The sequence below is a fragment of the Pempheris klunzingeri genome, chromosome 18 (assembly GCF_042242105.1).
Source record: "Pempheris klunzingeri isolate RE-2024b chromosome 18, fPemKlu1.hap1, whole genome shotgun sequence".
Taxonomy (NCBI): Eukaryota; Metazoa; Chordata; class Actinopteri; order Acropomatiformes; family Pempheridae; genus Pempheris; species Pempheris klunzingeri.
Window position 1 is genome coordinate 3,781,411 of NC_092029.1, and position 13,007 is coordinate 3,794,417.

Sequence of the window (13,007 nt, forward strand, 5' to 3'; positions counted from 1 at the left end):
CCACACTCTTCATTATATTTCACACTTAGAGTTCTTGTCGCTCTCTCACTGTGTTTATTTGTTTTCAAAGCCACCTTCCTCTACTGTCAAAGCAATATAGGAATGTTTACCGATGATACTTGAAGAACTGCAGTGATGAACATCTGGTGGTGACGCCAGTGAAGCACTCGAGTTCAGTCCGTTGTCACAAATTGAAAGTTGGCGTAAAATGCTCACTCAGAATCATATTCTTCCTTTACTTTTGCCTCAGTGAAACAGTAATAAAGTTCTTTTATTACAGGTTATGACAACATTTAACATTTGAAACTTGGACCTGTTTTGTTAAAACCACAAATGGATTATATGAGGAAGTGGAAACGTGGGAAAGTTACTTAAAGTGACAGATCCTCAAAAAGTTATCACTCTGTAAAATATGTAAAGAGCCCCAGATGCTGTATTTCCCCCTGTAGCTGGTGGAGACCAAAAACAGAGCTAAAAGGAGCTTGAATATTTATTCACTTTCATTAGGTGGCATGAAACATGCCTTCAGATAAATGCTGCCTGTGTTGATAGGCAACTGTTTCCTAACACATCAGCCATGTTGAGTTTATAAGGTGACAGTGTTGTGTAATGTTGTATTTAGAGAGAAGAAACAATTTTTTTATATGAACAGAAGAGTTTTCTAGAATATTCAAATGTATGTTTGACTTAATCACTGAATAATCACATTTTTTATCACAGCTACAGTCCTCATTGTTTATATTTCAGTATTTCTTTCCCTCTGTACTGTATATTTATATTTGCTGCTGTTGCTTTAGACGTCCTTGCTCTCTGTGCATTATGGGATCATTAGATAAGACTTCAGAGGTTAACTATCAAAGACACAGTCAGTTGTTCATATTGGAACAGTGACATAATGAGAATAAAGAATAATTTTTCAGTTAAATGTACATTATGTGGACAGCAACTCTCTGCAGCTTCATTCGGCGCTCTGACTCCGACCAACTACTTTATATTTCGTCTTGTCCAAGATGAATTTATTCCTGCGAGATTGGCCTGGTGAGGCATTAATTTAATATCGACCGCTGCTTTGTCTCTCTTCGCCAATATCTACCGTAGGAATCCATAACTCCTGATATTAAAAAAGTAATAAGACAGAGAGAGCGATAGGAGTGGAGGTGGAATGAGAGACGAGAGGAAGATGAGCTGTAGCGTAATGGGTCACACTCATTACCAACTCCAGCTGCTATCTGTCCGTCTGCAGCAGTGATCGTTTGCTATGGTTGAACATTAATAATCAACTTTGGACTAGTTGCCTTTTCAAGGACAAATTTTGGCTTTTTAGGTGTAAACATGACCAAAACAAGCATTTTAGACTCGATAGTTAAAGTGTAACTTAGGTATTTTTGAACTGAGGCCATGTTTTTACGTATTTTGGGTTAAAAATGGCTAGTAGCAACAAAATTACTGTTTTTGTCAATGGAGTCTGGTGGCCTTGAAGAGAGCGATGAGTCTGGTTAAACATAAAGGATCTTACAGGTCTATCTCTGAAGGGATCCTTTCTGTCGTCAGACACTCAGAATAACAATCAGAGCCTGTCAGTGGCAAAAGAAAAGTACTTTTAGTGAACTTTAATTTGGCAAAGTTGCCCCTAATAATTACGTAGCAGCCATAGGAGCCTGTTTCACTGAGATGATCTACTGGACCACTTCCAAAACTTTTTGTATGCAAGTCATTTCAAACCCAAAATATGTTTTTTTTCATACAGTAATGCAGTAAAACTTGTATAACTATCTATAAGCTATGAACCGGAGGGACCTCATACATTTGTGATTAAAAACCACATTCATATGAGTGAACTGGTTCATCAGTTGAGCCCTGCATGTGACGTCTGTTGTCTAAAACACACACGAACTGACAGATGTTGTATTCTGCAGGCAGGACAGGCCACACAGAGGTGGTGAGAGTTGTCTTCTGTCCAGAGCAGATCAGCTTCACCAGCCTGCTCAAAGTCTTCTGGGAAAGCCACAACCCGACTCAAGGTACAGCCCCAGCCAGAGACACACTCATAACTGAGCCCCTGCAGGAGAGCAGAGAGTCTAGAAGTACTTTGATGGAGGAAAATGTTCTGTTTTATGTCTTTCCTCAGACTGGATGAAATGTTTTTTTTATTTTATTGTTTTTCTCTGATTTTAACCAGACAATTTTATTAACCAGCACAAACAGCACTAACGCTTTGGATGGCAGATGAACATTGTTACGGTCCCACCTTCACCAGATTGTAGCTGAACTGTGATAAATCACATTTATCTTAACTCATCCTAAATGTGTCCTGTAGTGTGCCCTCAGGACACAACACTAGGACTACAAGTCTGCTATGCTACATACTTATTACACAGCAGGAAACAAAATGCTGGATGGATAAAACATGCAGAGAAAATGTAGCTATTCTTTGATCTTTGCCACCAGTGGACCACTTCCTGGATGTTAAGTTTGGCCTAAAGGCGTCTTTAACCCAGTTACAAATTTACCTTACAGATGAGCTTGACAGATGCAGCGCAAAATTATCACAGCTCAACATTTTAGTTTAGTTTATTTGCTAAATAAACTGTGTTACATGTTAAATGTGCCAAACACAGGAAAGGCTGATGAGACTTAATCACTCATGAACTCATTTTGGATCTGTATTCTGATCAACCGTCAGATACTTTTGTCCCAGATGTTAACGATCCCTAAAGTGTGGCACTGACAGACGGGCTGACACTCTCTGCCGTCTCTAGAGCCACAGCGCTGGAGTGGCTCAAACCTTTGAGCTAACCAGACATCGTGGCCGACAGGCTGACAACCTGACACTGACGTGGTGAAATGATCAAAAACAGCATTCACTTCTGCCAAGACAGTTACATTTTTGGAAATGCTGTCAGCTTTTGTTTTCAGATGATGTGATGTTGCCTCTGCCAAGAACTGAGGACGAAGGCTCCTCACGTCATCTTGAATCTGGATGTTTACATTTGGTGTGTGTTTGTCCAGGGATGCGACAGGGGAACGATGTTGGGACGACGTACCGCTCTGCCATTTACACCCACACAACGCAGCAACTCGAGGAAGCTTTGGCCTCCAAGGATCAATACCAGAAGGTAGACACATCTACTCATCAATCAGCCTCTAATCCCTCCATCATTGCCAATTCTCCTCCATTCTTCTGTCCTCGTCTTCCTCCATGTCTCAACTTCCTTTTGTCTCCGACTCCATTTCCCAGTATGCCCCTCTGCTGCCCGTCCCTCCTTCTGTCGTATCACAGACACTTTTGGCATCAGCAGATGAATACTGAAACATAATGGATCTGTCTGTATATATATGTGTGTGTGTGTGTGTGTGTGTGTGTGTGTGATACTAGCCATATGTTGTACGTCCATTTATCAGCACACACACATTCTTGTTTCTATCTTTGTGAGGACACTCATTGACACAATGCACTCCCTAGCCCCTTACCCGAACCTTAACCATCACGCCTAAATGGCTAACCCTACCCCACCCCTTACCCAAACCCTTACCTTAACCTAATTCTACCCTTAACCTTAAAAATAAGTCTTAACCCTCCACTGGCCCTTTGTGTTGTGAGGACCCGGCAAAATGTCCTCATAACTATACAAAGACACGCTCAGCCACACACACACACACACACACAAAAGATGGTCACACACGCTCCCTCTGTTGAACTCTCTCCTGCTGAGACTTCTGCACCACTATCCCACCAACAGGGCTTGTTGCCATGGAAACTGACGAGGAGGAGGAGGTTATTCTATTCTATTCTGTTCTATTCTTCATTAGAGTCCCTTTTCTCTCTTATCCTTCCCCTTGTTCATTCATCCATTTCTTTCTGAAACCTCGTTCCTTTTAGCAGGATTTGTCTCTTAAAGTCCCTTTTTTCTTGCTTCACTCTTTCCACCTCCATCACTGAACTAATCAAACACTGTATTTATGGTCTAATGGAAACATTATCCGGTGTGCCGAACAAAAACTCTGGTTCTTGGGTTTGAATGAGTTTGAAACTAGAAAGCATTGTTGCAGTTCTCTGTAGACAAGCGGGGTCACTCTTAATTTACAGCCAGGTTGTAAAAATTATTTAGTTTGTCAAACAGGAACGTTAAACAGAGACGAAAATCAAATACTGTCAAAATACTAATATTGTACTCAAGTAAAGCCCTTTTCAGACTTGCAGTAGGTAACATAGCTGGCTTTATCAAGCTGCTTGAGTGACACAGGTGTCTTGTATATTTAAATGTTAAATGTTCATTCAGACATGACAGCAGAGACAATATTTAGCACCTTCGTGTGATGCGCTAAAGACGTCACGATAGAAACCAAGACGCAGTAGGACTTCTTGCTCTGTGTAATTGGACATCTAGCTTCCCCCTATGCATAGCTGCAGGGATGATGATGGTTCATCTCAAGTCAGAAAAAGTAATGTCCACACTGCGGGAAATATAATATAATGCCTGTAAAGTAATCACGACTTCATAGAATCGCTGCAGAATCTTTACTTTTGGTTTAGTCTTAATTTTAGTTTTATTTTAACATGTGAATGTGTCATTTGTATTCTTAATAGTATTTGTTACATTTATTTATTTAGATTTTTTAAATATATATATATATATATATATTATGTGTGCTCTCTTGTCTCCCAGAGGGGTGGGATGGATGGGATGCAGACGTTGGATAAAGTATAATGTATAATCTTTGAAAACCCAAAGAAAACATTTGGATATGAGAATGAAGTGCTGGTGTGGGAGTAGAAAAATGTGGCTTTTTCACAGTGTTTTGTAGTTTCCTGATTTGTGCGTAAAGGTTGATGATTGGGATATTAAATCTGTTACAGTGATCTTTGAAAGAGGACATTTCTCTCTCTGTCTCTCCTGTTTAAGGTTGTGCTGCTGCTGTTTCTACGTTAACTTGACAGCATTTAGTTCAGACTTGTGTTGCAAGTGACTTCTATGTAAAAATGACCAGGATGCTTATGCAGACAGGAGACCAACATGTTAAACTGCCATCAGATTAATGTTGAGAGGTCTGAATGGGGCTTATAATTCTCACACAGTAGCTTAATTTCATTGATTTCTCAAGGTTTGACAGACCAGCAGCTTGTTTCCCAGAAGTATCCTCAAGGTAATATAACAATAGAATTAAATTTCATACAGCTTGTAATATTTGCAGGATGTTTCAGGGCCCAGAAAAAACATTTAGTGGACACATAACCGGAGAAGGAGCTGATGTCTCCAAGTGTACTCAGCTGGAAACAAAATTTGGGATTTTAGAAATACTTTGTTCTCTCTTGTGTGGAGTTGAACTTTGAGGAAATGTCACATCAGCTGTGCGCTGTCTAAAGAGGATGTTGAGAAACAAGAATGCAGTACAACAAAGCATAAAATGAGCTCGAGCAACAAGACAAAGGTGTCTTAGCACCAAACACAAGAAATTTGCCACCAATTTGCCAAGAAATGCCATGTTCCCAGGGGGATTGACCTTTACTAGCATAGAGAAGATATCACAAATTAATATCTGGGTTTGATTTATTCAGAGGATGTATTTGGTCCACAGAGGATGAATCCCAGTAGGTTTGTGACCCTCTAGCACCACCATCAGGCCAACATTTTCACTGTCCAACAGCAAACATCAAAATCTATCAGGCAGATTGCTGTAAAACTGGTAAGTTAATATTCACAGTCCCCAGAGAATCAACTGATTTAGGTTATTTTGTCATCTTTCTTTCTAATAATACTCACAATGTGTGTTCAGACACAACATGAAGTGAATTATAAGGCGGTGTGTTTGCATACAAAGTCAGTGTAAGGACACGTATGTGGGGGTTTTATGAAGCTGCTTCATTGACGCACAGTGACGTGAGGGAAAAGGAGAGAGAGTCTGGAGGGAAATGACAGTTTCTGGTGAGTTCAGTAAGAGGCTGAGCTGAACACAAACACACGCTCACACTCTCTCACAGACACAGTCGGTAAACTCGGTGCCAGCTAGCTTACAGCTAATGTACATGTCATACAAATACACTGGCTGTCTGCATCAAATAAACACAAATGATCCTGCGTGCCAGATATGTAATAATCCAACAGACCGACAGCTCAAACACAAACCCAGAGCAGATGCAGTGTGCAGATCTAAAATGTATAGAGGCTTTAAAAGACACATCACCTCTAACCCAATGATAATTAACATGATAGAATGCAATTTGATGTGCTAAGTTTTTTTAATTTTACATTTTGAAGCCTGGAGTTCAGCATTTTTCAAAATTGCCATTTTGGTTTAAGAGCCGTCGCCATCTTGATTTTGGAGCCAGAAGTGACAAAAGAGTGTTTTTATTCCTCTGCCTCTGATTGGTTAGTCACAAGGTAGTCCCGCCTCACAGCATAACCTGCTTTAGCGTGTTATTTTCCTCTAAATGGGAACATAATTTACTAAATGTACATCTCGCTGCGTTGAAGAAGACTGTAAACTAGCGACCGAGACCATTAACTTGTGAGGAAAATGTTCACTGAGGTAATAAATCAAGTGAGAAGTCGGCTCATTTTCCCATAGACTTCCATCCAATCAGACTCCTTTTTGGAGCCAGTGGAGTCGCCCCCTGCTGGACACCAGAAAGAACGCAGTTTCAAGGCTTCACTGTTCAGACCCGGAAGTTACATCCGCGTCTTTTATACAGTCTGATGTTTGGAAAATAGTTTTTTTGTTGTGTGTGTGGATCTCAGGAAAAGTGGCAGCTAATGCTAATGCTAATAAAATAAAGAATTCCTGCTCCTCAGAGGATTAACTCTCTTAAATTTGTTGACAAATTGAATGTGTGTGTAGTGTCGCCCTGAGGTCAACATTTTAATTTTAATCTGGCAGAAAAGCTGGAATAATAACATTTTTGTTTTTGTATGAATTGAGTTTGTGTGAGTGGTGGTGAGAAACGTAGTTCCTGTGTAAATAAAAGGATTGTATAGCTTTGACGGAGGATCAAATTGCTACAGCTAGTAATGAAAAAGCGTAATTTACCAATTTTGTCTTATTGCAGAGACCACTTGATTTTCTGAGTTTCCTCTGTGTGTGTGTGTGTGTGTGTGTGTGTGTGCTGGTCTGGAAGGTAGTTATGACTGGAAGCTTTTATCTATAAACATTGTGGAGGGACAGATTCACACTATTTCTTTCTCTCTTTAAACTGTGTTTCTTTCCTATAGAAAGATACAGTTGACAGATAGATTTTCTTCATCTAACCACCACACTCTATATCTCTCTATATTGTTTCCTCTCTCATTTCTTTCTCACCAGATTGTGTCCCCCACCCTCTCCCATGTGTGTGTGTGTGTGTGTGTGTGTGTGTTTGTGTGTGTTTGTGTGCGTGTTTGTGTGTGAGCAGTTGGCCTATAGCAAACACACTCCATGCCAAACCATCTGGGCCTTAAATCTGTCCTCCACAAAAATCGCTTTAGTTGCAAAACTAACGCACACACATACAAGCACACACATTTGCATACACCGACTGTTAGTGTTTGTTCAGACTGTGTTTTGACTGTTTTTAATGTATGTAACTAATATATTTGTTTCCGCTGATATCTGATGTTTTGATATTTTTAATGTGAACATTTTCTCGCCAGAAAAGATGAGGGAATAATTCAGGGAGTGGATGCATCATTACGTTGACTTTGCATGCATTTGTACAGCGGCATCTTTAAAATATTAATGAATCTGTGTGCCCAAACGTCTTGGGTGGAGTCTTTCCTGTTGATGAATTCCTCGTAGGTGGCTTTCTTCTCTTTGTCCCCACAGCCACGGTGGCTACGGCTGCTAATGCTAACCACCCACTTGTTCTCCCTCATCCCGAGCAAACTGAACATGTAAAAACGCGTCGCAGCGCAGAAGATTTTCCCAGGACACGTCTACCAGACACTTCCTGAATTTGATGTCTTTTCAGCCACCTTGAATCCATGCAAACATAAGAAACGTAGATGGAAGAGTGGAAAAAGTGAAGCACAGATGGAAGGAGAGAGAGAATTTTTAGGCTAGGAGCGGTGATAAAGACAGAGAATAGTGGTTAATTTGGTGTCAGGGTATTGACTATGTTCGCTGTGCCGCCTGGCTTGATTGTATTGTTCACACAGAGAGTGATTGGGGAATGTGGCGTGTAGATGTGTGTGTGTTCCTGTGTGTGTGTGTGTGTGTGTGTGTGTAAGGTACAACAGCACTGCAGAAAATTACCTTGCAGGCGGTTGGCGGTTGTCTGCAGCATGAAAGGAGCCTCCCTTTTCTTCTCTTGCCTCGTACCCATCATTAGGGTGTGCACTGCGTCTAAAATGGCAGGTGGTAGTGGTAACTGTGTGTGTGTGTGCGTGTGTGTGTGCGTCTATTGCTTTATGTAATAACGTGTGGCGCAAGCATGGGTGCTAAAGCTGTGTGTACTCATTGTTCTGGCATCTCTTTCTCTCTTGATACACCTCTGGCTACATTTTCTTTTCATGAACATTCATATATCTTCTTCTATACACAAAACAGCTGCTTTCCTTTCCTCTTTCTTTCCTTCCTGTCTTTTTCTTTGTCTGTGAAATCCCTCTCTAGCGCTTTTAACATGCCAGCTTTACCTTTTTTCCTGCCATTTTTTTCGTTCCTCTCTCTGTCTCGTGGGTGCTTATCAGTATTGTTCACATTTCCCTGCTTTGCCAGAGCAGTCAAGGTATTTGCATTTCAAATGAGAAATCTACTTCTCTGACATGCAAATTAATGGATGTGAATTATGCATTTATAGCAGGCTGCTAACACAGCAGCAGGACCAGCCCAAACAAACGCAGTGAAACACTGAAAAGGAAGGGAGGATGGCTTAGGATGCTGTTAGACCTGTACAGGGCAAATGCAGCCATTTCAGGTATCACAGGCAGTGTTGGATTGCTGGATTTATCTTAAAGCAGTTTATATTCATTAAAGGTATAGCCCACTAAAAGCTTGAGCAGTGGCTGTGACGAGACAGTAGTGTTTTCAGAGCAGAGTGGTACAAGTCAACTTGATTCACAGCCGTTACAGTGGATTCAAAGTCTTTGTCAAACCACTTAACCACATAATAGACAAACATCTCCGGGTAGGCACGCTGTGTGTTTGTTCGTGTAGCCGTCTCTTTTTCAGCTTGTACAGACTTTAATGTGTAATTCATTTGGCTTCTGCTCCTCTGTAATCCAGTGTGACATTCAGTTACAACTTAGTTAAGAGAACTTAAAGCGTATCTTTGGAGAACCTTAATTCCAGCCTTACACTGACTAATCCGACACGCCGACATTTGTGGCTTAAACCCGCTGTGGGCCGCCGTGTCGTCTCTTAAAAACAAAATGACAAGTTGATTTTAAAATTCAAGTAAAGTTCAGTGACTGCTGATTACGGTAACTTGAAGTTTCATGTGCAGATATCTGGACAAAGGACAATAAAGCACATGGCTCACATTTTCAGATGAAAGCATGGGCAACAATTAATTTGGGGATAAAACAGCTCTGATCTGCTTCCGTGTTACAAACTCTTCAGACCTCTCAGACGCTACATTTCTGTTCATAAGTTTAATATGAAATTAGTGCAGCAGCCTTAAGTGTCTACAGCTCATATACCTGACAAACTCTAAAGTTTTAAATCAAAGCTAAAAACCGATTTCTTGCTGCACCTTAGAATAACTTTATTCTTTAGAACTATTTTTATACAACTTAGTTCTATTTTAATCCATTTCCACAATCAATTATGAAGTGCAACAGAGAGGATAGTCCCATGCTGACTATCTGTTGTGCTGCACCTCCACCGTACTCACTTATATTAAATTGGTGGTGTCAGTGGTGTCAGTACAGGAAGGGATGAATCAAACAGCAGGGAGCAAAACGCTCTGTCCATTAAAAGCTGAACTTGCCAACGTTACATCTTTCGTGTCTCTCGGCTCCTTGGTATTTTCTGTAATAAAAGCATTGCAGACTCTCTGCGTTTGTTTGCTGACATCTTCTTTAACAACTTCCGAGTGCTGACGTCAAGTTAAAACGGCTTTCAAACAATTATCTCTCACTAACTATTAGAAGCACCAATGTGTGAAATTGCCCAACACCGCTTTAAGTCTGATTGTGTTTTTTTTTCTTGTACTAAAAATAAAGAGAGAACTTCTTAGTATTTCCTAAGGGAGGTTTTTTTTCCCTCTTAAACTGGAAGTACATTAAAACCAGGAATTTAACTGTTTAACATTAAACCTGACTGCAAAATGAACTCTCATGCTGCTGGTCTTTACCGTCTTTTTAGATTCGTACAGTTGTTGACAGTCTGTAAGACAGTCAAAAAGACCACAGCACGCTCCGATGCATCCTCAGGATTGATTCCATTGGTCAGCTGTTCGACAGTTAGACTGAGCTAATATGTGCTGAGTTTACTGTGCTGTGACGTCGTCTGCTGAAAAGGCAAAGAAAACAAAACTAGCTACAAAAGTATTTCATGATCTTTGTCTGTAATAAGCCCTATTACCTTTGTTCCTCACTTCAAAACATCAGAATGGACCTTAGAGCTTGTCAGAGGCTTGGGGGAGTGGTTATGGTTCCCCATCAGCATTATCTTGCAAGGGCACCATCTCTGCATCCTGGTATGGTCTGTATGAAAGAAGTGGACGGAGCTTCTGGTTCTGAAAAGTGAAAAAAGTGCAAATTAACGGAAGTCTCTGAGAAAATAACCCTACAGCTCACTTGATTTATTACCCCAGGTAAGATTTCCTAATGAGTTTATGGTCTCAGTCGTTAGTTTCACGTCTTATTCAACGCAGCATGATGTTCATTTTGTAAATTATAGTCCCATTTGTAGGGAAATAGACGATAAAGCAGTTTGTGCCTGTGTCACAGTCGTCCACTTCTTATACACTTTTACCAGGTATATATTTAAAAAATAGCGTGAGCTGTGTAAGCTCCAGGGCCCTGGAGCCATGAGGGACCTGCAGTCCACAGGAGATGCACCCTGCGGGGCCCCTGAGGCCTGCATGACCTCTGGTTCTGGGGCTAATAGACAAAATAGTGGCCGGAGGAGCGGAGGGACGGAGGGATGATGGATGGGATGAGTGAAGTAAACACTGGTGACACCTGTGGTTAGATGATACATGGGGCTTTAATTGAAATTGGTTATTTTCCTGTCAGTGCCATTCACCCTGTGATGGGATGGATATGACCCAGTTTGATTGATTCTGTATCGGTAGATTGATCAGGTCCGTACTGCATGGATGAGAGCAAATGAAACACGATTCAATTCCTTGAATTGAAAGTCCTCAACAAAAAGCAATTTTTGGCACGAAAGTGATCCCATCCAGAAACATTTGATATCAGCATGACTTGTTAGGTCAATAATATATATCTGTATATTAAGAAATAAAAACAGAATATGACAATAAAATATTACAAAAGATGATGCTGCTTCACAGTTCTTCTCTTCTTTGAAGACTGCTTAAGGTCTATTTTATAATTCAGTTAGTTTATATTTCTTTTAGCTCATACATACATGAAACACCTACATAATCACAGGATATGGAACATGTGATTAAGCTGTAAATTAAAGTATGTGATAGTTGCGTACTCATAATGAAATGGGGCATCCAGTTATTAAATATTTAATCTGAATACTCAGCCAGTAAATGAAGCATTCACATGAGATTTTAACTGAATTTAAACATGGAACAATGCTGACAGTGCCTTCATCATGGCATCATAGACAAAGGGTTTCGCTAGCTGTCGTGTCAAGAGGAAGAACGGCGGCTTTTTAGATAAAAGCCTCAACGTGTTAACGTCGAACCAGATTTAGCTCATCCACTCTGCATGATGCGATCAAATAAGAAGCTGTGCTGTGAACATGCATGCACACATGCTAAAAAACACAATAACCCAATAAGTGTGTGTGTCTTTTCATGCTCACCACGTCTTTTAATTTGTCCACACGCCATCTGGTTGAGTAATTTTTATAAAAAGGAGGAGAGGGTGTCATCACCAACTGATTTTACTGTGACTGCATGTGGTGTGTGTGTGTGTGTGTGTGTGTGTGTGTGTGTGTGTGTGTGTAGTAGTAGTCTGTAACAGTACCTGCACTACACGTGTTTTGCATAAACACATTTCTTCTTTTTTCTAAGATGCTAATAAGTACTTTGCAATGTGAGGCCTTGAAAAGATTAGTTCAGCTGAAAGTCAAATTTTTCTCGTGGCAAAGTCGGTTCAATGCAGACAAACAACAGGATCCAGGAAAAGAAATAATAGGATATAAACGTAAGTAAGTGCATAAAGATGTTGGTTATTGAAGCAAAACCAGGACATTTGCATTTGTTTTCACTTATAATTCAAATACAAACACTCCAACGTTGCAGAGATCAAATAGAACTTCTTTTCCAATCATATACTCTATTCCAGGTCTATTTTCCCCGGCATATTTATCTTATGGTGTTTGTTGTTGTTGCAAAAGCTGAACCCCCACAGGGATCACTTGAATTTCCATGCAGGCCCGTTCATATATGGTATTAGCATGTGCGCACAGCATTTGTACAAACTTCTTTAAGAGTGTCAACATTTTATTTAAAATGTTTAAACATTAAAAAAGATGTACTTGATAGCAACGTGCCCCCAATTTAAACAACGGCTCCCTTTTAAAAATCCACGTCTGTGCCTGGGGGGGCGACAATATCATGATCTGTTTCACATTATTATCTTAAATATCACACTACACATCATGTCCTTAATTTCTAAATGCACAGCAGGACGCAGATTCTACAGATTATTTTCATGACATCTTAAGTCTTGATAGTATGTCAGTTCATGTGTTTGGAGGTCCGACTAGAGCAGGTTTACAAGGTCTAATGTTCAATAAACACAGTATTTTTCTCCAAGCGGACGCGGCTGCTGCAGCTGTTTTCTGCGAAACAATCTGCTGCTTTGCTCGCATCTTCAACGTCTTCATGTTAGCAGGAGCTGGTGTTCAAAAACAATGGCTGACAGCGAGGTGGAGTCAGGAGG

The 13,007-nt window shown here is 40.4% G+C and overlaps 1 protein-coding gene across 1 annotated transcript in view; it reads left to right on the top strand.

Moving 5' to 3' along the window:
- Positions 1 to 13,007, top strand: part of msraa (methionine sulfoxide reductase Aa) — a 33,018-nt gene that overhangs the window by 18,864 nt on the left and 1,147 nt on the right. Inside the window, exons 4-5 of the mRNA XM_070849254.1 lie at positions 1,917 to 2,021; positions 3,010 to 3,116. Of these exons, the coding sequence (XP_070705355.1) occupies positions 1,917 to 2,021; positions 3,010 to 3,116 (212 nt within the window). The remainder of the gene's footprint in view (positions 1 to 1,916; positions 2,022 to 3,009; positions 3,117 to 13,007) is intronic.